At 45.0% G+C, this 26,882-nt stretch overlaps 1 protein-coding gene across 1 annotated transcript in view; it reads left to right on the forward strand.

The window, feature by feature from the left end:
- LOC124036646 (extracellular matrix organizing protein FRAS1-like) overlaps positions 1–26,882 on the forward strand; it is a 142,273-nt gene that overhangs the window by 99,813 nt on the left and 15,578 nt on the right. The window contains exons 26-36 of the mRNA XM_046351469.1: positions 1–65; positions 2,492–2,660; positions 9,180–9,426; positions 10,627–10,971; positions 11,431–11,591; positions 12,876–13,020; positions 13,543–13,748; positions 13,982–14,138; positions 21,477–21,677; positions 21,930–22,117; positions 22,470–22,745. The exon at positions 1–65 is cut by the window's left edge and continues 95 nt beyond it. Coding sequence (XP_046207425.1) covers positions 1–65; positions 2,492–2,660; positions 9,180–9,426; positions 10,627–10,971; positions 11,431–11,591; positions 12,876–13,020; positions 13,543–13,748; positions 13,982–14,138; positions 21,477–21,677; positions 21,930–22,117; positions 22,470–22,745 — 2,160 coding nt within the window. The remainder of the gene's footprint in view (positions 66–2,491; positions 2,661–9,179; positions 9,427–10,626; positions 10,972–11,430; positions 11,592–12,875; positions 13,021–13,542; positions 13,749–13,981; positions 14,139–21,476; positions 21,678–21,929; positions 22,118–22,469; positions 22,746–26,882) is intronic.

The following is a 26,882-nucleotide window of genomic DNA, read 5'->3' on the forward strand; positions in this document are numbered from 1 at the left end:
CCCAACGTTGTCTCTGATAACCTGTTCCATATCCAGTGGTCCCTCATCAGCTTCCAGCAGAGGAGGTGAGAGAAACAAGGCTGTTCTTCACAGTACACCTTTTCTGTGACAAGTATTGGCCCAGAGATTTTCTTGGGTAGCCTAGTGGTTAGAGTGTAGGGGCGGCAGGTAGCCTAGTGGTTAGAGTGTAGGGGCGGCAGGTAGCCTAGTGGTTAGAGTGTAGGGGCGGCAGGGTAGCCTAGTGGTTAGAGTGTAGGGGCGGCAGGGTAGCCTAGTGGTTAGAGTGTAGGGGCGGCAAGTAGCCTAGTGGTTAGAGTGTAGGGGCGGCAGGTAGCCTAGTGGTTAGAGTGTAGGGGCGGCAGGTAGCCTAGTGGTTAGAGTGTAGAGGCGGCAGCGTAGCCTAGTGGTTAGAGTGTAGGGGCGGCAGGTAGCATAGTGGTTAGAGTGTAGGGGCGGCAGGTAGCCTAGTGGTTAGAGTGTAGGGGCGGCAGGTAGCCTAGTGGTTAGAGTGTAGAGGCGGCAGGTAGCCTAGTGGTTAGTGTGTAGGGGCGGCAGGTAGCCTAGTGGTTAGAGTGTAGGGGCGGCAGGTAGCCTAGTGGTTAGAGTGTAGGGGCGGCAGCGTAGCCTAGTGGTTAGAGTGTAGAGGCGGCAGCGTAGCCTAGAGGTTAGAGCGTTGGATTAGTAACCAGCAGGTAGCCTAGTGGTTAGAGTGTTGGAGTAGTAACCAGCAGGTAGCCTAGTGGTTAGAGTGTTGGACTAGTAACCAGCAGGTAGCCTAGTTGTTAGTGTTGGACTAGTAACCAGCAGGTAGCCTAGTGGTTAGAGCGTTGGACTAGTAACCAGCAGGTAGCCTAGTGGTTAGAGCGTTGGACTAGTAACCAGCAGGTAGCCTAGTGGTTAGAGCGTTGGATTAGTAACCAGCAGGTAGCCTAGTGGTTAGAGCGTTGGACTAGTAACCAGCAGGTAGCCTAGTGGTTAGAGCGTTGGACTAGTAACCAGCAGGTAGCCTAGTGGTTAGAGCGTTGGACTAGTAACCAGCAGGTAGCCTAGTGGTTAGAGCGTTGGACTAGTAACCAGCAGGTAGCCTAGTGGTTAGAGCGTTGGACTAGTAACCAGCAGGTAGCCTAGTGGTTAGAGCGTTGGACTAGTAACCAGCAGGTAGCCTAGTGGTTAGAGCGTTGGACTAGTAACCAGCAGGTAGCCTAGTGGTTAGAGCGTTGGACTAGTAACCAGCAGGTAGCCTAGTGGTTAGAGCGTTGGACTAGTAACCAGCAGGTAGCCTAGTGGTTAGAGCGTTGGACTAGTAACCAGCAGGTAGCCTAGTGGTTAGAGCGTTGGACTAGTAACCAGCAGGTAGCCTAGTGGTTAGAGCGTTGGACTAGTAACCAGCAGGTAGCCTAGTGGTTAGAGCGTTGGACTAGTAACCAGCAGGTAGCCTAGTGGTTAGAGCGTTGGACTAGTAACCAGCAGGTAGCCTAGTGGTTAGAGCGTTGGACTAGTAACCAGCAGGTAGCCTAGTGGTTAGAGCGTTGGACTAGTAACCAGCAGGTAGCCTAGTGGTTAGAGCGTTGGACTAGTAACCAGCAGGTAGCCTAGTGGTTAGATCGTTGGACTAGTAACCAGCAGGTAGCCTAGTGGTTAGCGCGTTGGACTCTTAACCAGCAGGTAGCCTAGTGGTTAGAGCGTTGGACTAGTAACCAGCAGGTAGCCTAGTGGTTAGAGCGTTGGACTAGTAACCAGCAGGTAGCCTAGTGGTTAGAGCGTTGGACTAGTAACCAGCAGGTAGCCTAGTGGTTAGAGCGTTGGACTAGTAACCAGCAGGTAGCCTAGTGGTTAGAGCGTTGGACTAGTAACCAGCAGGTAGCCTAGTGGTTAGAGCGTTGGACTAGTAACCAGCAGGTAGCCTAGTGGTTAGAGCGTACATAGAATGTATGCACACATGACTGTAAGTCGCTTTGGATAAAAGCGTCTGCTAAATGGCATATATTATTATTATTATTAACCAGCAGGTAGCCTAGTGGTTAGAGCGTTGGACTAGTAACCAGCAGGTAGCCTAGTGGTTAGAGCGTTGGACTAGTAACCAGCAGGTAGCCTAGTGGTTAGAGCGTTGGACTAGTAACCAGCAGGTAGCCTAGTGGTTAGAGCGTTGGACTAGTAACCAGCAGGTAGCCTAGTGGTTAGAGCGTTGGACTAGTAACCGTAAAGGTTGCATGATCGAATCCCCGAGCTGACAAGGTACAAATCTGTTGTTCTGCCCCCTGAACAAGGCAGTTAACCCCACTGTTCCTAGACCGTCATTGAAAATAATAATTTATTCTTAATTGACTTGCCTCGTTAAGTAAAAAATAAATGGGTTTTCTGGATCTGGACGCTGTTTTACACAATTCTCTGCTCTCACTGGCCACAAAGTCCATTTCAGATATTATACTGTATACTGTATCTCTCAAAAAACAGTATGTTTAGGTGACTGAGGCCCTCTGTTCCCATACAGCTACAATGTGAGTGAGAAGGCTGGCACGGTGTCAGTCACAGTGAAGAGGACGGGCAACCTGAACCAGTATGCCATCGTGCTGTGTCGTACGGAACAGGCCAGTGCCACCTCCACCTCCAGCGTGGGATCTCGTCCCGGGCAGCAGGACTACGTGGAGTACGCTGGACAGGTACGGGCAACACTGGCATCGCCACCTTGGCATTGATTTATTAAAACAAACAACACTACACTGGCATTGCCACCTTGGCATTGTTTTATTAAAACGGGCAACACTACACTGGCATCGCCACCTTGGCATTGTTTTATTCAAACGGGCAACACTACACTGGCATCGCCACCTTGGCATTGTTTTATTAAAACGGGCAACACTACACTGGCATCGCCACCTTGGCATTGTTTTATTAAACGGGCAACACTACACTGGCATCGCCACCTTGGCATTGTTTTATTAAAACGGGCAACACTACACTGGCATCGCCACCTTGGCATTGTTTTATTAAAACGGGCAACACTACACTGGCATCGCCACCTTGGCATTGTTTTATTAAAACGGGCAACACTACACTGGCATCGCCACCTTGGCATTGTTTTATTAAAACGGGCAACACTACACTGGCATTGTTTTATTAAAACGGACAACACTACACTGGCATTGTTTTATTAAAACGGGCAACACTACACTGGCATTGTTTTATTAAAACGGGCAACACTACACTGGCATCGCCACCTTGGCATTGTTTTATTAAAAGTACTGGGCGTTATTATACAATATAAAAACACAACATGTTTTACAGGATAAATGAGACCATTAGACATTTCATGTATATCCTGTGTTTCTAAGAAATGTCCAAAAAACGTGTCTCTCTCTCTCTCTCTGTCTCTCTGTCTCTCTGTCTCTCTGTCTCTCTCTCTCTCTCTCTCTCTCTCTCTCTCTCTCTCTCTCTCTCTCTCTCTCTCTCTCTCTCTCTGTCTCTCTCTGTCTCTCTGTCTCTCTCTCTCTGTCTCTCTCTCTCTCTGTCTCTCTCTGTCTCTCTCTGTCTCTCTCTCCCTCTCTGTCTCTCTCTCTCTCTCTCTCTCTCTCTCTCTCTCTCTCTCTGTCTCTCTCTGTCTCTCTCTCTCTCGCTCTCTCTTGCTCTCTTTCTCTCTGTCTCTCTCTCTCTCTCTGTCTCTCTGTCTCTCTCTCTCTCTCTCTCTCTCTCTCTCTCTCTCTCTCTCTCTCTCTCTCTCTCTCTCTCTCTCTCTCTCTCTCTCTGTCTCTCTCTCTCTCTCTCTGTCTCTCTGTCTGTCTCTCTCTCTCTGTCTCTCTCTCTCTCTCTCTCTCTCTCTCTCTCTCTCTCTCTCTCTCTCTCTCTCTCTCTCTCTCTCTCTCTCTCTCTCTCTCTGTCCCCCCCCCCTCTCTCTCTCTCTGTCTCTCTGTCTCTCTGTCTCTCTCTCTGTCTCTCTCTCTCTCTCTCTCTCTCTCTCTCTCTCTCTCTCTCTCTCTCTCTCTCTCTCTCTCTCTCTCTCTCTCTCTCTCTGCATGCTGGGAGTGATTGGTGCATGCTGGGAATTGTTTGAGTGAAGGAGTGCGTGTGTTGTGGAGAGTTAGGTATTCACAACTTTCTTTCGGTTTGCTATTTCTTGGTGGCATTTTGTTTTGGTGCATGATTAACGTTCTTATTATTTTTGTGTGGTAGAATTAAGTATTTTGTTTTGCGTATCAAAACTACCCTGATTTTGGCGGGGATGGCAGCCCGAATGGGGATGCCGTCCCTGTCACTTCGGCACGGCTTTAGGTGTGTTACTGAAGCTGCTGTCACGGTGGAGGAGTTTCTGGTCGCCGTAGGAGAGAAGGTAGGATATGAGAATATTGCTTATGCATCTCGGATGAATAAAGCTGTGGTGGTATTTCTTAAAGAAGAGTGTCTGGTAGATCGTATGGTTGAGTATGGTGTACTTCTTAAAGGAATGTTTATTCAAGTTACGCCGCTTTTTTCCCCGTCAACAAGGGTAACGATTTCAAATGTACCACCGTTTTATTCCAAATGAGCTATTGGAGCGCGAGTTATTGCGCTTTGGGAAGTTCGCCAGTTCAATGAAGGTTGTCCCGTTGGGTTGCAAACACCCAGCGTTGAAACAGGTAATGTCATTTCGGCGACAGGTGTTTATGTTTTTGGACTCACCGGAGCAGACTTTAGAGTTATCGTTTAAAATCAAGTATGACAATAGATTGTATATGGTTTATGCTAGTACGGGTAATCAACGGTGTTTTGAGTGTGGAGAGTTTGGTCATAAGTGACATGCTTGCCCGAAAAGGGAGAAGGCAGAGGGAGAGGCACAGGTGGTTATCGTAATGCCTGGGCCCGCTGATGTAGGGAGAGGTGAGCTGACAGCGGTAGAGCAGCCACAAGCACCTGTTGCTGAGGAACAAGTTATCCTTGTTGAGGGCACGGGGTTGCAACCTGTATTAGAAGGTAATGTTATGCTGCAGAAAAATATTGTTGTAGAAGGTAAGGATGTATCTGAAGAGCCAGTTCCTCAGACTGGTGAGCAGGTGCCCAGTATGAGTGCTGGGGTAAAGGAGGGGGTTCATGTGGAGCTAGGCTCCCAGGGAGTGGAGGAGATGCCCACTACGAGTGCTGGGGTTCATGTTGAGCTAGGCTCCCAGGTAGTGGAGGAGTTGTCCATTATGAGTAATGAGGTACAAGAGGGTTTTCATGTGGAGCTCAGTTCCCAGGTAGTGGAGGAGATTCCCACTATGAGTGCTGGGGTTCATGTGGAGCTAGGCTCCCAGTTAATGGAGGAGATGCCCACTATGAGTAGTGATGTTCAGGTGGGGCTAGGCTCCCAGTTAATGGAGGAGATGCCCACTATGAGTAGTGATGTTCAGGTGGGGCTAGTCTCCCAGGTAGTGGAGGAGATGCTTGGTACGAGTGATGAGGTGCAAGTGGGGAGTGTTGAAAGGGATGTGGTAGAGGGGAGTCAGTTGTCTGTGGTCTCAGCTGAGGAGGATCAAGAGAAGGATATGGATGTCGCTTTGGAAATGACAGCTGATGGTGAGGACTCAGTTTATGATCTAGAGGAGGTAAATGAGTTTCTGGATCAGACTTTTGGGAAATCTGTCAAATTGGCAGATTATTTTGATGTTGATAAGTTTGTGAGGTCTGCTGTGATGTTGCAAAAGACGGTGGGGTTAGACCAGCTGAGTGAGAAGAAGCGGTTTCGCTTGAGGAAATTTATTACTGCTGTTGCAGCAGCAAAAGGTGGTGGGAAACGTGCTCAGGTTAAGAGAAGAAAAAAGAATAATGATGATGATCATGCTTCATAGGGTGTCTTTTTTCTCTTTGGTTTCTCTGTGGGCTCTTCTGCTTTTCTCTTCTCTTTTCTATATGGAAGTACTAAAGGTAGGTTCTCTTAATATGAATGGGGGAAGGGACAGGAATAAGAGGGCTTGGGTATTAGAAGTAATAAAACAGAAAAGGCTTAATGTAGTTTTTCTACAGGAGACACATAGTGATGAGGAAAATGAGGTTGACTGGGGTATGTGGTGGGAGGGGCAGCATGTACTCAGTCATGGTACTAATTTCAGTACTGGGGTGGCCATCTTGTTTTCCTCAGGCTTAGGGGTGACTGTGGTATCTACAACAGAGATTGTCAAGGGTCGGGTTTTATTGGTCAAGGTGGATGTTATGGGCTTTTTGTTTGTTTTGTTGAATGTTTATGCTCCTAATGAGGGTACAGAACGTATTGCTGTTTTTGATCAAATAAAGGAAACCTTAAGACAGTGTGATCAAGAGGGGTGTATGGTTTTAGGGGTGACTGGAATTGTACAGTGGATTTTACTGTTGATCGCACCGCTGAAGAACCTCACCTGCGGTCAGCCACTTGCCTGTCTGGCCTATTAAATGAGTTTGAACTTTCTGATGTGTGGAGAGTAAGGAATGCCAAAGTTAGGCAGTACACATGGCTAAAAATTAATGAAGGTTGTGTCAGTGCAGCAAGGTTAGACAGGTTGTATGTATCTGAGCAATACTGTAGTAGGGTGGGAAAGTGTGTCATTACTCCTGTGGGTTTCTCTGATCATCATATTGTTTCTGTTGATATTCACTTGTCCTGTCCACGAAGGTCATCACCTTACTGGTATTTTAATGTTAAATTGTTACATGATGTCATGTTTTGCGACAGGTTTGTGTTGTTTTGGGAAAAATGGAGGGTTATAAAGGGAATTTTGAGTCCTTGAGACAATGGTGGGAGGTTGGGAAGGCCCAAATACGAGTATTTTGTCAACAGTATACGGCTCTGTCTCAAATTGTAGTTAAAGAGACTATCAAGGCCCTTGAACAGGACATCAACTCTATTGAATTGAAGCTGCTCACTCAGAACGACCCTGGACTAGTCATGAACTTACAGGACAAGAGACATGAACTAAGGTCGTTTCTGCATGAAAGAGTGAAGGGTGCCTTGATTAGGTCTCGTTTCGCTTCCCTCAAGGATATGGATGCTCCTAGTGCTTTTTTTTTTAACCTAGGACAGTCGACGTTTCAACGTAAACAGATGGTCTGCCTTCGTCTCCCTGATGGGAAAGTGACTACGGATGATATTGAAATGCGTCAACATGCCGTGGATTTTTACTCGGCCCTCTATAAGGCGGAGGATTGTGACTCTCTGTGTACTGAACAGTTGTTAAATGGTCTTCCTCAATTGGGACCTGAGCAGAGAGTCGCATTGGATGCTGATATTACACTGCAGGAGCTGTCCACAGCAGTTATGCAGCTCTCATCAGGCCGAGCCCCTGGTATCGATGGTTTACCATCTGAGTTCTATAAGCACTTTTGGGGGTCTATTGGGGAGGATTTTTATGGAGTGCTGTGTGAATCTTTTCATGAGGGTTCTCTTCCTGTATCCTGTCAACGTGCGGTGCTTTCATTGTTGCCAAAAAAGGGGGATTTGGCTCTCATAAAAAATTGGAGACCTGTTGCTTTGCTGTGTGCAGAATACAAAATTGTTTCTAAATGTCTCTCAAACAGGTTGAAAGAGTATCTGGGATTGTTGATCCACAAGGACCAGTCCTACTGTGTACCTGATCGCTCTATTGTTGACAATTTGTTTATAATAAGAGATGTTTTAGATATTTGTAAACTGTCTGATGTAAATGTGGGTTTACTTTCGTTAGATCAGGAGAAGGCTTTTGATCGTGTGGACCATCAGTACCTGTTTAAAACAATGAAAGCCTTTGGGTTTGGGGATGTTTTTCTGTCTTGGGTGAATTTACTGTATGCTGGAGCCTCGTGTATGGTGAAGGTGGGTGGTGGTTTAAGTTGCCCCATCCCTGTCCAAAGGGGCATCAGGCAGGGATGCCTACACATTGATGAGGAGAGCGGGCTGTTTGGGCTTAGACAAGCATCTTTTCCTCTTAAAGCTGGAGGGGGGTGATTTGACTGGCCTGACTCCATTTTATGAGTCTGTTATGCAGGCTTGGAGAGTCTTTGTTAAGTCCCGTAAGGCCGGCACGCCACCAGGGATGTGGCTTTTTGAAGAGCCTCTTTTTCATAACACTGCCATCCAGTCCTGTGTTCTGGGTTCAGCCAGCCTGCGTTCATGCCTGTTAGGCGTGGGGTGCACCAAGCTGGGTCATCTGATGCGGAGCAGGAGCAGATCGTTGGAGGAGCTGGGAGAAAGAGCGGGGATCCGATCATCTCGCCTACTGAAGAAGGTCGTCGATGAGGTCTGCGACTCGTTGCCAGTGCTTCATCTGAAGTATGTGACTGACACTTCCAATTCTGATCGGTGGAAGGAGGGTCTGGATTATGTTTTCCCTGCACTGATTGTTAGTGCTGCGATAGGGGCATTTGAAGAGGATGTGGGGATGCTGCTTTCCTTCGATACCCCGGAGCTGGGGAGTTCAAGGAGGTGGGAAAGAAGGCCATGTACAGAACATGTGTCAAGGTGTCCCATGCCTCTTCCCTGGAAGGGGTCAAATCAACGAGGTGGGCGGATGTGCTTGGTCCAGGTGCCTCTCCAAAAGGCTGTTGGCGATCATTATATAAACTGCCTATTGATAAGAGGACAGCTGACCTCCAATGGAGGATAATACATGGAGCTATAGCCACTAACATGCATCTGGTACACCTGGATCCTACTGTTGGGGAGGGGTGTCCATTCTGTGCTGAGTCTGAATCTCTGGCACATCTGTTTTTACTGTGTCCCAGGTTGGTTGGGATGATTCAACTGATCACTGATTGGTTCTCAACGTTGGGAGAGGTTTTCTCTTCCCAACTGTATATATTTGGGCCAAAGTACAGGTTCAGTCAAAAGGGTGTAGTTGTGTTGCTTAATTTTGTGTTAGGGGCAGCAAAATTAGTGATATGGAAGACCAGAAAGAACAGCATTCGGGGACAGGGGTCTGTGGATGTGGTGGGAATGCTGGAGGGCATGTTGGCAGCGAGACTAAGGGTTGAGTTTGCATATTATAAACTTGTCAACAATATCGATCTGTTTTTGAGTATATGGGGTATTCAGAGGCTGTTGTGTTTAGTTACTGTGGAGGAGGAATTGGAGTTGTGTTTTTAATTGATGTGTAACTGTGGTTTTGTATGAGTATTTATTGTGTGGTGGGCCCCCAGACCCAATAAAGAGTATTTAAAACTCAAACTCTCTCTCTCTCTCTCTCTCTCTCTCTCTCTCTCCCTCTCTCTCTCTCTCTCTCCAGGTCCAGTTTGACGAGCGGGAGGACACCAAGGTGTGTACCATAGTGATCCAGGACGACAAGGTGTTTGAAGGTGTGGAGAGTTTCCAGGTGGAGCTGAGCATGCCCGTCTACGCCCTCCTGGGTCAGGTGACTCGCGCCAGCGTCAACATCAACGACACCGAAGACGAACCCACGCTGCAGTTTGACAAGAAGATCTACCACGTCAACGAGAGTACCGGCTTCATACACGCCCCCATAGAGAGGAAAGGTATCAACCCTAAACATAACAAACTAGCATGTACACAACCTTAACTCTGCCATGTCAACCATTACCGGGTTCATACACGCCCCTATAGAGAGGAAAGGTATCAACCCTAAACATAACAAACTAGCATGTACATAACCTTAACTCTGCCATGTCAACCAGTACCGGGTTCATACACGCCCCTATAGAGAGGAAAGGCAAGGAGGATAGTAACATTAAATCTACAGTACCAGTCAAAAATTTAGACACACCTACTCATTCGTGAGTTTTTCTTAATTTTTTACTATTTTCTACATTGTAGAATAATAGTGTGAAGACATCAAAACTATGAAATAACACATATGGAATCATGTAGTAACCAAAAAAGTGTTGAACAAATGTTCTGATTGTTCTAAGTAGCCACCCTTTGCCTTGATGATGCTTTGCACACTCTTGGCATTCTCTCAACGAGCTTCACATGGAATGCTTTTCCAACAGTCTTGAAGGAGTTCACACATATGCTGACCACTTGTTGGCTGGCTTGTGTCGGGTCGGGTGATTGTGGAGGCCAGGTCATCTGATGCACCACTCCATCACTCTCCTTCTTGGTCAAATAGCCCTTGCACAGTCTAGAGGTGTGTTGGGTCATTGTCCTGTTGAAAAATAAATGATAGTCCCACTAAGCGCAAACCAGATGGGATAGCGTATCGCTGCAGAATGCTGTGGTAGCCATGCTGGTTAAGCTGCCTTGAATTCGAAATAAATCACCAGCAAAGCACCCCACATCGTCGCACCTCCTCCTCCATGCTTCACGGTGGGAACCAGACATGCAGAGATCATCCGTTGACCTACATCAAATTGACCAAAAATCTTATCCAGGAAGTCCAAAAAGAAAATTCTGGGACCCCAAGGTTTAAGGATTCTAGGATCCTGTCAGGGGGGGGGTCCACAATAATTATCTTGAGCACCCCAAAATCTGAAATGTAATTTTAAAAACATGTATATTAAACAATGGCACATTTTTAATTGAGGAAGTGATTGAATTGAACATTTTATTGACCCCATCAACCCTGTTTAGGAAGGCAAGCTTAATCTATTCTTCTCCTCTATTCTCTCCCCTTCCTCTGCTCCACTCTTCCTCATCTCTCTTCTTCTCTCCTCCTCCCCTCTCCTGCCTCCTTTAACCCCCCCCCCCCCCCCCCTCTCCCTGTTCTCTCCCTCCAGGTGACACCAGCAGTACGGTCTCGGCTCTCTGTTACACGGTCCCTAAGTCAGCAAAGGGAAGCAGTCCACACGGCCTGGAGTCTGGGTCTGACTATAAGAGTCGAGGTATGACTGGTGACAGCAGGGTCATCTTCAGCCCCGGCGTCTCCATGTCCACCTGCGACGTCAAGCTCATCGACGACAGCGAATACGAACTCTCAGAGGAGTTTGAGCTCCACCTATCGGACGCCTCGGATAACGCCCGCATGGGTGATGTTAAAGTGGCAAAGGTGGTCATTGACGGGCCAAATGATGCTTCGACGGTATCCCTGGGCAACGCTACGTTTACGTTCAGCGAGGACGCTGGTGAGAGATTATAAGGGGTTATATAGGCTCCCAACAAGTTATGATATAAGCCGTTATTAAGCAGTCTACCTGCAGTAAAGTGTTACTGAGGAAGTTATATCCGTGGTGACTTTACAATCTACGACCTCAAATGTTGGGTTATGCTATAGAGCGGGGATGGACAACTCCATTCCTCGGGGGACTGGAGGGGTGTCACACTTTTGCCCATCACTAGCAAACACGGCTGATTCAGGTGTGTTAGCTGGGGCAAAAGTGTGACACCAATCAGGCCCCCGAGGAATGGAGTTGTCCATCCCCGTGCCAGAGTAAAAGGGCTTTATTAAGTTCATAAGGTATTTCTAAGTTATATTCTTCAAGAATCAATAGATGTATTTCACTGCATGCATTAACCATTGGAGAACAGGAAGTATCCCTAACCTCTGACCTCTAACCCCGTAACGTCTGACTTTTGACTTCCAGGCACCATAGAGATTCCGGTGTTGCGGCAGGGGAGTGACCTGTCGTCAGTGACCTCTGTGTGGTGTGCCACACGCCCCTCTGATCCCCCCTCTGCCACCCCCGGGGTCGACTACATACCCTCCTCCAGGAAGGTGGAGTTCAAAGCTGGCAAGACTATGGAGGTACATTTTTGTATTTACCTTTCTTTTAACAGGAAGTACCATTGAGGCCAAGGTCTCTTTAACAGGAAGTACCATTGAGGCCAAGGTCTCTTTAACAGGAAGTCCCTTTCAGACCAAGGTCTCTTTAACAGGAAGTACCATTGAGGCCAAGGTCTCTTTAACAGGAAGTACCATTGAGGCCAAGGTCTCTTTAACAGGAAGTACCATTGAGGCCAAGGTCTCTTTAACAGGAAGTACCATTGAGGCCAAGGTCTCTTTAACAGGAAGTACCATTGAGGCCAAGGTCTCTTTAACAGGAAGTACCATTGAGGCCAAGGTCTCTTTAACAGGAAGTACCATTGAGGCCAAGGTCTCTTTAACAGGAAGTACCATTGAGGCCAAGGTCTCTTTAATAGGAAGTACCATTGAGGCCAAGGTCTCTTCAACAGGAAGTACCATTGAGGCCAAGGTCTCTTTAACAGGAAGTACCATTGAGGCCAAGGTCTCTTTAACAGGAAGTACCATTGAGGCCAAGGTCTCTTTAACAGGAAGTACCATTGAGGCCAAGGTGTCTTTAACAGGAAGTACCATTGAGGCCAAGGTCTCTTTAACAGGAAGTACCATTGAGGCCAAGGTCTCTTTAACAGGAAGTACCATTGAGGCCAAGGTCTCTTTAACAGGAAGTACCATTGAGGCCAAGGTCTCTTCAACAGGAAGTACCATTGAGGCCAAGGTCTCTTTAACAGGAAGTCCCTTTCAGACCAAGGTCTCTTTAACAGGAAGTACCATTGAGGCCACAGCCTACTTTCTGGTAACGAATGCAGTGATGTGTAGTGAACCTGTCACCTGTAATAAAACTATGTTGCTATGGTAATAGACCGCAGAGTCTATCATTGACTCAATAGCAGTCCCCTGTGTTATATTGACCAGTTTAATGATACATTTTATGAAATGTCAGATTAGCATTTTCAAGAGCAGTTATAATTCAAAGCATTTAATCTTCATAGATGTGTTGACATTAGATACAATGTCATTGATATAATACATTTCCTAAAATATCTTCCTCTTGTGTTGCTTTTTGTATTGAGAGTAGGAATTTAGTGTCATGGTCCGTCTCTTTCCCCTATCACTCTTCTCTCTCTCTTCTTTCTCTTCTCTTTCTCTTCTCTTCTCTTTCTCTTCTCTTTCTCTTCTCTCTCTCTCTCTCTCTCTCTCTCTCTCTCTCTCTCTCTCTCTCTCTCTCTCTCTCTCTCTCTCTCTCTCTCTCTCTCTCTCTCTCTCTCTCTCTCTCTCTCTCTCTCTCAGACGTGCAGTCTGACCATCATGGATGACATTCAGAACCCGGCCATTGAGGGGGCAGAGGCTTTTGTAGTGTTCCTCTCCTCCCCTCAGGGGGCGGTGCTCCTCGAACCCTTCGAAGCCTCCGTGGTCATCACTGATACCTTGGATCGTACGTGTAGCAATACCTACACACACACACACACACACACACACACACACACACACACACACACACACACACACACACACACACACACACACACACACACACACACACACACACACACACACACACACACACACACACACACACACACACACACACCTGTCTTCTAGGGCAGGGTTTCCAAACTCTAAATAATCAAGCTTGATGATGAGTTGGTTGATTGAGTCAGCTCTGTAGTGCTTGGGGGGGGGACTGAGTTTTGGAAAACAGACAACTCCATCGGTCCTTCTGTAGCTCAGTTGGTAGAGCATGGCGCTTGTAATGCCAGGTTAGTGGGTTCAATCCCCGGGACCACCCATACGTAGAATTTATGCACACATGACTGTAAGTCGCTTTGGATAAAAGCGTCTGCTAAATGGCATATATTATAATATATATTTATATATATTGAAATTGTAGTTTCATCGTACAGCACTTCCTCAATCATAATCCCTACGCATTTACCCCACAATGCCATCCTCCCAGTACCCAGCATGCAGTTCGAGAAGACGGCGTACAAGGTGAAGGAGAAGGAGGGCGTGCTGAACATCCCCGTCGTTCGAACGGGAGACCTGACGGTCAAGTCGTCTGTCCGCTGCTTCACTCGCACCATGTCTGCCATGGTGATGGACGACTTCGAGGAGAGGAGGAACGCAGACGACTCACGTATCTCCTTCCTCCAGGGAGAGAAGGTAGGTTCTTTATCAGGCCCACACAGATTCTTCAGTTGTAATAGTTGGTACATATAGCACTCTGTCCAATGGGATAAAAACACAACCTTCTGTATCAAGCACTCCTAGACTAATAATGTTGGCTTTGATGTTATGATGATGATGATGTTATGATGATGATGATTATTTTATGATGATGATATTATGATGATGATGATGATGACGATTTTATGATGATGATGATGATGGTCTAGGTAAAAAACTGCACGGTGCACATCAATGACGACTCTGTGTTCGAGCCAGAGGAGGAGTTCCAGGTGCATCTTGGGACGCCGCTGGGGGACCACTGGAGCGGGGCCATGGTGGGAGTTAGTGACATTGTCACGGTAACCATCACTAACGACGAGGACGGTAAGCAACACACAGACTTCACTGATCTCTGTGCTTTTCTTTTTTAATAGCGAGTTGCACTCGGTCACTAGTGAAAGTCAACACACCCATTACAGTCTTCACAGTTTGCTGCTTTAAAATTATCTCTAAAAAAAAGCATTCAACTCAAAAAAATACACAAAAAATCTACACAACCTACTACACATCTTCAAGGTGGAAACAAATATATAGACCATTTTCCAAATGAATAACAACAACAAAACAACAACAGTAGATGTCTTGATTGTAGCTGTCTTCACACCCCAGAGTTAACACTTGGTGGAAGCACCTTTGGCAGCCATTATGGATCAGCATGTAGCCTAGTGGTTAGAGTGGGCAGCCATTATGGATCAGCATGTAGCCTAGTGGTTAGAGTGGGCAGCCATTATGGATCAGCATGTAGCCTAGTGGTTAGAGTGGGGCCATTATGGATCAGCCATTATGGATCAGCATGTAGCCTAGTGGTTAGAGTGGGCAGCCATTATGGATCAGCATGTAGCCTAGTGGTTAGAGTGGGCAGCCATTATGGATCAGCATGTAGCCTAGTGGTTAGAGTGGGCAGCCATTATGGATCAGCATGTAGCCTAGTGGTTAGAGTGGGCAGCCATTATGGATCAGCATGTAGCCTAGTGGTTAGAGTGGGCAGCCATTATGGATCAGCATGTAGCCTAGTGGTTAGAGTGGGCAGCCATTATGGATCAGCATGTAGCCTAGTGGTTAGAGTGGGCAGCCATTATGGATCAGCATGTAGCCTAGTGGTTAGAGTGGGCAGCCATTATGGATCAGCATGTAGCCTAGTGGTTAGAGTGGGCAGCCATTATGGATCAGCATGTAGCCTAGTGGTTAGAGTGGGCAGCCATTATGGATCAGCATGTAGCCTAGTGGTTAGAGTGGGCAGCCATTATGGATCAGCATGTAGCCTAGTGGTTAGAGTGGGCAGCCATTATGGATCAGCATGTAGCCTAGTGGTTAGAGTGGGCAGCCATTATGGATCAGCATGTAGCCTAGTGGTTAGAGTGGGCAGCCATTATGGATCAACATGTAGCCTAGTGGTTAGAGTGGGCAGCCATTATGGATCAGCATGTAGCCTAGTGGTTAGAGTGGGCAGCCATTATGGAGCAGCATGTAGCCTAGTGGTCAGAGTGGGCAGCCATTATGGAGCAGCATGTAGCCTAGTGGTTTGAGTGTTGGGCAGCCATTATGGATCAGCATGTAGCCTAGTGGTCAGAGTGGGCAGCCATTATGGAGCAGCATGTAGCCTAGTGGTCAGAGTGGGCAGCCATTATGGATCAGCATGTAGCCTAGTGGTTTGAGCGTTGGGCAGCCATTATGGATCAGCATGTAGCCTAGTGGTTTGAGCGTTGGGCAGCCATTATGGATCAACATGTAGCCTAGTGGTCAGAGTGGGCAGCCATTATGGAGCAGCATGTAGCCTAGTGGTTTGAGCGTTGGGCAGCCATTATGGAGCAGCATGTAGCCTAGTGGTTAGAGTGGGCAGCCATTATGGATCAGCATGTAGCCTAGTGGTTAGAGTGGGCAGCCATTATGGAGCAGCATGTAGCCTAGTGGTCAGAGTGGGCAGCCATTATGGAGCAGCATGTAGCCTAGTGGTTTGAGCGTTGGGCAGCCATTATGGATCAGCATGTAGCCTAGTGGTTTGAGCGTTGGGCAGCCATTATGGATCAACATGTAGCCTAGTGGTCAGAGTGGGCAGCCATTATGGAGCAGCATGTAGCCTAGTGGTTTGAGCGTTGGGCAGCCATTATGGAGCAGCATGTAGCCTAGTGGTTAGAGTGGGCAGCCATTATGGATCAGCATGTAGCCTAGTGGTTAGAATGGGCAGCCATTATGGATCAGCATGTAGCCTAGTGGTCAGAGTGGGCAGCCATTATGGAGCAGCATGTAGCCTAGTGGTTTGAGCGTTGGGCCAGGAAACTGAAAGGTTGCAGGATCGAATCCTCGAGCTGACAAGGTAAAACACTGCCGTTCTGCCCCTGAACAAGGCAGTTAACCCACTGTTCCCCTGAACAAGGCAGTTAACCCCACTGTTCCCCTGAACAAGGCAGTCAACAACACTGTTCCCCTGAACAAGGCAGTTAACCCCACTGTTCCCCTGAACAAGGCAGTTAACCCACTGTTCCCCTGAACTAGGCAGTTAACCCCACTGTTCCCCTGAACTAGGCAGTTAACCCCACTGTTCCCCTGAACTAGGCAGTTAACCCCACTGTTCCCCTGAACTAGGCAGTTAACCCCACTGTTCCCCTGAACTAGGCAGTTAACCCCACTGTTCCCCTGAACTAGGCAGTTAACCCCACTGTTCCCCTGAACTAGGCAGTTAACCCCACTGTTCCCCTGAACTAGGCAGTTAACCCCACTGTTCCCCTGAACTAGGGCAGTTAACCCCACTGTTCCCCTGAACAAGGCAGTTAACCCCACTGTTCCCCTGAACTAGGCAGTTAACCCACTGTTCCCCTGAACAAGGCAGTTAACCCACTGTTCCCCTGAACAAGGCAGTTAACCCACTGTTCCCTGAACAAGGCAGTTAACCCACTGTTCCCCTGAACAAGGCAGTTAACCCACTGTTCCCCTGAACAAGGCAGTTAACCCACTGTTCCCCTGAACAAGGCAGTTAACCCACTGTTCCCCTGAACAAGGCAGTTAACCCACTGTTCCCCTGAACAAGGCAGTTAACCCACTGTTCCCCTGAACAAGGCAGTTAACCCACTGTTCCCCTGAACAAGGCAGTTAACCCACTGTTCCCCTGAACAAGGCAGTTAACCCACTGTTCCCCTGAACAAGGCAGTTAACCCACTGTTCCCCTGAACTAGGCAGTTAACCCCACTGTTCCCCTGAACTAGGCAGTTAACCCCACTGTTCCCCTGAACTAGGCAGTTAACCCCACTGTTCCCCTGAACTAGGCAGTTAACCCCACTGTTCCCCTGAACTAGGCAGTTAACCCCACTGTTCCCCTGAACTAGGCAGTTAACCCACTGTTCCCCTGAAATAGGCAGTTAACCCCACTGTTCCCCTGAACAAGGCAGTTAACCCCACTGTTCCCCTGAACTAGGCAGTTAACCCACTGTTCCCCTGAACAAGGCAGTTAACCCACTGTTCCCCTGAACAAGGCAGTTAACCCACTGTTCCCCTGAACTAGGCAGTTAACCCACTGTTCCCCTGAACAAGGCAGTTAACCCACTGTTCCCCTGAACAAGGCAGTTAACCCACTGTTCCCCTGAACTAGGCAGTTAACCCACTGTTCCCCTGAACAAGGCAGTTAACCCCACTGTTCCCCTGAACAAGGCAGTTAACCCACTGTTCCCCTGAACAAGGCAGTTAACCCACTGTTCCCCTGAACAAGGCAGTTAACCCCACTGTTCCCCGGTAGGCTGTCATTGTAAATAAGAATTTGTTCTTAACTGACTTCACTATTTAAAGGTTACATTTTGTAAATGTTTGTTTTTGTTATTACAGCTGTAAATCATTTTGAATAAGGTTCTAAGAACTCTTAAGGCAACATTATGTCCATTGTTTTTATCAAAATGTTATTAATTAGGAACGTTGACTATCATTTCTTTTCACTTCGAAAAAAAATATGGTGTAGGTCGGTAGGAAAAACATGAAATTGAATCCCTTTTTAGATGTAATTTTAAGGTAGCAACATGTAAAGACTGTGTAAGGGGTGTGTAAAGACTGTGTAAGGGGTGTGTAAAGACTGTGTAAGGACTGTGTAAAGACTGTGTAAGGGGTGTGAAGACTTTCACTAGAGATCAGTAGAGTTACAAACTCGGAGTTGATAGCTTGAGAACACTGACTTTGTATAGAGAATACTGACTTTGAATAGAGAACCCTGACTTTGTATGGAGAACACTGACTTTGTATTGAGAACACTGACTTTGTATAGAGAACACTGACTTTGTATTGAGAACACTGACTTTGTATAGAGAACACTGACTTTGTATTGAGAACACTGACTTTGTATAGAGTACCCTGACTTTGTATGGAGAACACTGACTTTGTATTGAGAACACTGACTTTGTATAGAGAATACTGACTTTGAATAGAGAACCCTGACTTTGTATGGAGAACACTGACTTTGTATTGAGAACACTGACTTTGTATAGAGAACACTGACTTTCTATTGAGAACACTGACTTTCTATTGAGAACACTGACTTTCTATTGAGAACACTGACTTTGTATAGAGAACACTGACTTTGTATTGAGAACACTGACTTTGTATAGAGAACACTGACTTTCTATTGAGAACACTGACTTTCTATTGAGAACACTGACTTTCTATTGAGAACACTGACTTTGTATGGAGAACACTGACTTTGTATAGAGAACACTGACTTTGTATTGAGAACACTGACTTTGTATAGAGAACAGAACACTGACTTTGTATTGAGAACACTGACTTTGTATAGAGAACAGAACACTGACTTTGTTTGACTTTGTATTGAGAACACTGACTTTGTATTGAGAACACTGACTTTTTTGAGAACACTGACTTTGTATTGAGAACACTGACTTTGTATAGAGAACAGAACACTGACTTTGTATTGAGAACACTGACTTTGTATAGAGAACAGAACACTGACTTTGTATAGAGAACACTGACTTTGTATAGAGAACAGAACACTGACTTTGTATTGAGAACACTGACTTTGTATGGAGAACACTGACTTTGTATGGAGAACACTGACTTTGTATTGAGAACAGAACACTGACTTTGTATAGAGAACACTGACTTTGTATAGAGAACAGAACACTGACTTTGTATTGAGAACACTGACTTTGTATTGAGAACACTGACTTTGTATAGAGAACACTGACTTTGTATTGAGAACACTGACTTTGTATTGAGAACACTGACTTTGTATTGAGAACACTGACTTTGTATAGAGAACAGAACACTGACTTTGTATTGAGAACACTGACTTTGTATTGAGAACACTGACTTTGTATAGAGAACAGAACACTGACTTTGTATTGAGAACACTGACTTTGTATTGAGAACACTGACTTTGTATAGAGAACACTGACTTTGTATTGAGAACACTGACTTTGTATTGAGAACACTGACTTTGTATTGAGAACACTGACTTTGTATTGAGAACACTGACTTTGTATAGAGAACACTGACTTTGTATAGAGAACACTGACTTTGTATTGAGAACACTGACTTTGTATTGAGAACACTGACTTTGTATTGAGAACACTGACTTTGTATTGAGAACACTGACTTTGTATTGAGAACACTGACTTTGTATTGAGAACACTGACTTTGTATAGAGAACACTGACTTTGTATTGAGAACACTGACTTTGTATTGAGAACACTGACTTTGTATTGAGAACACTGACTTTGTATTGAGAACACTGACTTTGTATAGAGAACAGAACACTGACTTTGTATTGAGAACACTGACTTTGTATTGAGAACACTGACTTTGTATAGAGAACAGAACACTGACTTTGTATTGAGAACACTGACTTTGTATAGAGAACACTGACTTTGTATTGAGAACACTGACTTTGTATTGAGAACACTGACTTTGTATTGAGAACACTGACTTTGTATTGAGAACACTGACTTTGTATTGAGAACACTGACTTTGTATTGAGAACAGAACACTGACTTTGTATTGAGAACACTGACTTTGTATAGAGAACACTGACTTTGTATTGAGAACACTGACTTTGTATTGAGAACACTGACTTTGTATAGAGAACAGAACACTGACTTTGTATTGAGAACACTGACTTTGTATTGAGAACACTGACTTTGTATAGAGAACAGAACACTGACTTTGTATTGAGAACACTGACTTTGTATTGAGAACACTGACTTTGTATAGAGAACACTGACTTTGTATTGAGAACACTGACTTTGTATTGAGAACACTGACTTTGTATTGAGAACACTGACTTTGTATTGAGAACACTGACTTTGTATTGAGAACACTGACTTTGTATTGAGAACACTGACTTTGTATTGAGAACACTGACTTTGTATTGAGAACACTGACTTTGTGTATGAGAACACTGACTTTGTGATTGAGAACACTGACTTTGTATTGAGAACACTGACTTTGTATTGAGAACACTGACTTTGTATTGAGAACACTGACTTTGTATTGAGAACACTGAGAACACTGACTTTGTATTGAGAACACTGACTTTGTATAGAACAGAACACTGACTTTGTATAGAGAACACTGACTTTGTATAGAGAACAGAACACTGACTTTGTATTGAGAACACTGACTTTGTATTGAGAACACTGACTTTGTATTGAGAACACTGACTTTGTATTGAGAACACTGACTTTGTATTGAGAACACTGACTTTGTATTGAGAACACTGACTTTGTATTAGAGAACACTGACTTTGTATTGAGAACACTGACTTTGTATTGAGAACACTGACTTTGTATAGAGAACAGAACACTGACTTTGTATAGAGAACACTGACTTTGTATTGAGAACACTGACTTTGTATAGAGAACACTGACTTTGTATTGAGAACACTGACTTTGTATTGAGAACACTGACTTTGTATTGAGAACACTGACTTTGTATTGAGAACACTGACTTTGTATTGAGAACACTGACTTTGTATAGAGAACACTGACTTTGTATAGAGAACACTGACTTTGTATAGAGAACAGAACACTGACTTTGTATAGAGAACAGAACACTGACTTTGTATAGAGAACAGAACACTGACTTTGTATTGAGAACAGAACACTGACTTTGTATAGAGAACAGAACACTGACTTTGTATAGAGAACAGAACACTGACTTTGTATAGAGAACAGAACACTGACTTTGTATAGAGAACAGAACACTGACTTTGTATAGAGAACAGAACACTGACTTTGTATAGAGAACAGAACACTGACTTTGTATAGAGAACACTGACTTTGTATAGAGAACACTGACTTTGTATTGAGAACACTGACTTTGTATTGAGAACACTGACTTTGTATAGAGAACACTGACTTTGTATAGAGAACACTGACTTTGTATAGAGAACACTGACTTTGTATAGAGAACACTGACTTTCTATTGAGAACACTGACTTTCTATTGAGAACACTGACTTTCTATTGAGAACACTGACTTTGTATGGAGAACACTGACTTTGTATAGAGAACACTGACTTTGTATAGAGAACACTGACTTTGTGCTACATTCCTTAAGATAACGGCAATGTACGACATTACAAACAGAAACACAAGGCATACTTTTACATAGACAAAAAAATCTCAGTCAATGTAAAAAAAAAAATATTGCATTGCATGTTCAATTTCCCCAGCCCCCACCATAGAGTTTGAGCAGACGTCGTACCAGGTGAGGGAGCCCCCCGGGCCAGACGGCATCGAGGTGCTTAACATCAAGGTGGTCAGGACAGGAGACCAGGACCGCACCTCCAAGGTCCGTTGCAGCACCCGGGACGGATCAGCCCAGTCCGGAGTGGACTACAACCCCAAGAGCAGGGTCCTCAAATTCACCCCTGGTCAGTAAGACTTAATGAGGAGGAGCATTATGGGTAGTATAGTATATCTGGCTCTAAGAACCTCATAGCCAATCACATTCCCTTTAGTGTGATTGCTCAGACTGGGTCCTGTGTATTTGTTTTCACCCGTTTCAGAGGGATTTTGACAGGAAATGTAATACATTTTTACATTATTGAATGTATTTTACATGACATGTGAACGATGCAGCGTAAGGAAATGTTGACTTTACTTTTTCTGGTCTTTCTATGAAGGCATGGACCACATCCTGTTCAAAGTGGAGATTCTGTCCAATGAGGACAGGGAGTGGCACGAGTCCTTCTCATTGGTCCTCGGTCCTGACGATCCGGTGGAGGCGGTGCTTGGAGAGATCACCACGGCAACAGTCACCATCCTGGACCAGGAAGCAGCAGGGAGTCTCATTCTCCCGGCCACGCCCATCGTAAGGAGCATTACTCAATTCAATCTGAATTATAATGTCATTTTTATAAAATTAATATTTTCAGAACTTGCCAGAAAAAGAGCCAAGACAAGAAAACATAAACTTTAAACTTTCCCTCAAAGATTGTAGCCATAGATTCTTACAGTATCTTCTCTGGCCTATAGCCTACCTTTAATACATTTCTTCTGTTATCAGTCTTGAATAAAAATTAGGAATTGACCCCAATCAATTAGACTGACTCCAACACCCTCCCTCCTTCCCTCCTTCCCTCCTTCCCTCCTTCCCTCCTTCCCTCCCTCCCTCCCCCCCCTCCCTCCCCCTCCCTCCCTCCCTCCCTCCCTCCCTCTCCCAGGTGGTATCTCTGTCAGACTATGACAATGTGGCTGAGGTGTCTAAGGAGGGCAGTAAGAAGCAGCCTGCTCCTGGCTACCCCTTGGTGTGTGTGACGCCCTGTGACCCGCACTACTCCAAATACTCTGTGATGAGGGAGCGCTGCGACGAGGCAGGCATCAACCAGACCTCTGTTCACTTCTCCTGGGAGGTGGCTGCCCCTACAGACACCAGCGGGGCCAGGTCACCTTTCGAGACCGTCACTGATACCACACCATACACTGGTGTTAACCATATGGTGAGTAGTTGAGTAACAGTCATAATAGTAGTAATAGTATCTGAAGAACCGTTTTTTGGAAGGCAAGGGTTCTTTGTCAGGCGAAGGGTTCTACCTAGAAACTTTGACAACCTAAGAACCGTTTTTGGAAGACAAGGGTTCTTTGTAAGGCGAAGGGTTCTACCGAGAAACTTTGACAACCTAAGAACCGTTTTTGTACGAAAGGTTGAATCTGAATAAGCTTTTTCATTGTAGTATCTTTGCTTTCTTTGAAATAGTGTCTGGGCTTTGGTGTTTACCTCAATGTTTGAACTTTACCATCAACATGAGGAACATGATATGTTTTAAAAGATAAGTGGGATAATATTTTAAACTGTAGATATATGGGAATATTTATGCACGTATCTGGTATCCCCGTAATAATAATTAAACATACAGTACTGACATAGTTGATCTCTTTACCATTATCTCTTTCAAATGCATCTTTTCTGGGATTTTATTGAGAAGAGAGCACGAGAATAGAAGGGAGTATGAGTGAACCAGCAGTATATTGTATGGTACACTGTAAATTGGCTAGTTTTACCTAGATATTTCTGTGTAACATTTATAGTGTTGATTTAGTAGTTAATAACACTCAATGGTGTAACATTGACCCCAGTGTTGATGTTAATAACCAGAGTTGAGTTTGATTGTGACATTTTTACCCTGTGTTGTGTAAAAACACTCAAAACTACACCCATCATTATCATATTTCCCAGCATGCTCTATTGCTGGTTGATTTTCAGAATTGTTTGTTTTAATATGTACATTAATATGTACATTGACTGGTTGATTAAGGTTATGCTACACAAAGACATCCATTTGTCTAAATGTATGTCTAATATTTGATTTATTTGATTTATTGCACCCTGAGATGTCTTTTCCAGTGTAGATGGTTGAGGCAGTCTCATTGATAAGTCTTCCCTACCCTGGCAGTCATACAGGTGGGTTATTAAAAGTTCCAATTGTGGCTTACTCTCTGGCTGTATTCCAATAGGAATTACGCATTACTTTCAAATCATGTGAGTTGCTGTCAAATTTAATCAAATCCATTTTTATTTGTCACATGCGCCAAATACAATAGGTGTAGTAGACCTTACCATGAAATGCTGAATATAACAGGTGTAGTAGACCTTACAGTGAAATGCTGAATACAACAGGTGTAGTAGACCTTACAGTGAAATGCTGAATACAACAGGTGTAGTAGACCTCACAGTGAAATGCTGAATACAACAGGTGTAGTAGACCTTACCGTGAAATGCTGAATACAACAGGTGTAGTAGACCTTACCATGAAATGCTGAATACAACAGGTGTAGTAGACCTTACAGTGAAATGCTGAATACAACAGGTGTAGTAGACCTTATACTGAAATGCTGAATACAACAGGTGTAGTAGACTCGCATTAACATCTGCTAACCATGTGTATGTGACAAATAACACTTGATTTGATTTGAGGTGTAGTAGACCTTGACAGTCTAGACAGTGAAATGATGAATACAACAGGTGTAGTAGACCTTACCATGAAATGCTTACTTACCAAGCCCTTAACCAACAATGCAGTTCAAGAAATGGAATTAAGAAAATATTTACTAAATTAACTAAAGTAAAAAAAATATATATATAAAATGAGGCTATATATAGGGGTTACCAGTACCGAGTCAATGTGCGGGGGTAGGGGTTAGTTCAGGTTATTTGTACATGTAGGTAGGGGTAAAGTGACTATGCATAGATAATAAACAGAGAGTAGCAGCAGTGTAAATAGTCCAGGTGGCTATTTGATTAGTTGTTCAGCAGTCTTATGGCTTGGGAATAGAAGCTGTCAATGAGCCTTTTGGAACTAAACGTGGCACTCCGGTACAGCTTTCCGTAGTAGAGAGAACAGTCTAAGACTTGGATGACTGGAGTCTTTGACAATTTTTGGGGCCTTCCTCTGACACTGCATAGTGTATAGAGGTCCTGGATGACAGGAAGATTGGCCCCAGTGACTTACTCGGCTGTACGCACTTCCCTCTGTAGCGCCTTACGGTCGGATTCCCGAGCAGTTGCCGTACCAGGCGGTGATGCAACCGGTGCTCTCGATGGTGCAGCTGTTGAACTTTTTGAGGATCTGGGGGACCCATGCCAAATCTTTTCAGTCACCTGAGAGTCTTGGTGTGTTTGGACAATGATAGTTTGTTGGTGATGTGGACACCAAGGTACTTGGAACTCTAGACCTGCTCCACTTCAGCCCCGTCAATGTTAATGAGGGCGTGTTTGGCCCTTCCTTTTCCTGTGTTCCAGGATCAGCTCCTTTGTCTTGCTGACGTTGAGGGAGAGGTTGTTGTCCTGGCAATACACTGCCAGATCTCTGATCTCCTACCTATAGTCTGTCTTATCGTTGTCGGTGATCAAGCCTACCACTGTTGTGTCATCAGCAAACTTAATGATGGTGTTGGAGTCGTGCTTGGAGACACAGTCGTGGATGAACAGGGAGTACAGGGACTAAGCACGCACCCCTGAGGGGCCCCCGTATTTAGGATCAACGTGGCAGATTTGTTGTTACCTACCCTTACCACCTGGGGGCAGGCTGTCAGGAAGTCCAGGATCCAGTTGCAGAGGGAGGTGTTTAGTCCCAGGGTCCATAGCTTAGTGATGAGTGTGGAGGGCACTATGGTGTTGAACGCTGAGCTGTAGTCAATGAATTGCATTCTCACATAGGTGTTCCTCTTGTCTAGGTGGGAAACAGAAGTGTGGAGTGTGATTGAGATTGCATCATCTGTGCATCTGTTGGGGTGGTTTGCGAATTGGAGTGGGTCTAGGGTTTCCGGGATGATGGTGTTGATGTGAGCCATGACCAGCCTTTCAAAGCACTTCATGGCTACGGGGATGTAGTCATTTAGGCAGGCCACCTTCTCTTTCTTGGGCACAGGGACTATGGTGATCTGCTTGAAACATGTAGGTATTAAAGACTCGGTCGGGGAGAGGTTAAAAATGTCAGTGAAGACACTTGCCAGTTGGTCCACGCATGCAATAAGTACACGTCCTGGTAATCTGTCTGGCCCTGCGGCCTTGTGAATCTTGACCTGTTGTTTATCATGCTCTAATGGAGAGCATGATCACACAGTCGTCCAGAACAGTTGGTGCTCTCATGCATGCTTCAGTGTTGCTTGTCTCCAAGCGAGCATAAAAGGTCCACTTCAATCAGTGTAGATGAAAGGGAGGAGACAGGTTAAAGAAGTATGTTTAAGCCTTGAGACAATTGAAACATGGATTGTGTATGTGTGCCATTCAGAGGGTGAATGGGCTAGGCAACTCAATATTAGGAAGGTGTCCTTAATGCTTTTTACACTCATAGTCTAGGATAGTCAGAAAAAGTTACATTTTAAAGGCTAATAAGGCTGGTGGAACCGTTCATAGAGGGTTCTAGGAAGAACCTTTAGATGACAAAATGGTTCTATGTCGAACCATTTACTGAGGATTCTATGAAGCACCAAAAAGGGTTCCCCTATGGGGACAAACCAAAGAACCCGTTATGGTTGTACTTAGCACCTTTTCTTTCTAAGAGTGTAGAATCAGTCACTAGTGGTGGTGATATATAGGAGAATGTTCTGTTGTAGTCTGTGTGTTTGTGTGTGTCTGTGTGCTGACTGACTGGCTGACTGATTGATTGATTGACTGATTGATTGACTTGTTGATTGACTGACTGACTAGCTGACTGATTGATTGACTGGTTGACTGACTGATTGATTGACTGACTAACTGGCTGACTGATTGACTGGCTGACTGATTGATTGACTGACTGACTGATTGACTGGCTGACTGATTGACTGGTTGACTGATTGATTGATTGATTGATTGACTGATTGATTGACTTGTTGATTGACTGACTGACTAGCTGACTGATTGATTGACTGGTTGACTGACTGATTGATTGACTGACTAACTGGCTGACTGATTGACTGACTGGCTGATGGATTGATTGACTGACTGGTTGACTGACTGATTGATTGACTGGCTGACTGACTGATTCATTGACTGGCTGACTGATTGACTGACTGACTTTTTGACTGATTGACTGACTGACTGACTGACTAATTGATTGACTGACTGACTGATTGATTGACTGACTTTTTGACTA

Source organism: Oncorhynchus gorbuscha, linkage group LG05, assembly GCF_021184085.1.
Source record: "Oncorhynchus gorbuscha isolate QuinsamMale2020 ecotype Even-year linkage group LG05, OgorEven_v1.0, whole genome shotgun sequence".
Taxonomy (NCBI): domain Eukaryota; kingdom Metazoa; phylum Chordata; class Actinopteri; order Salmoniformes; family Salmonidae; genus Oncorhynchus; species Oncorhynchus gorbuscha.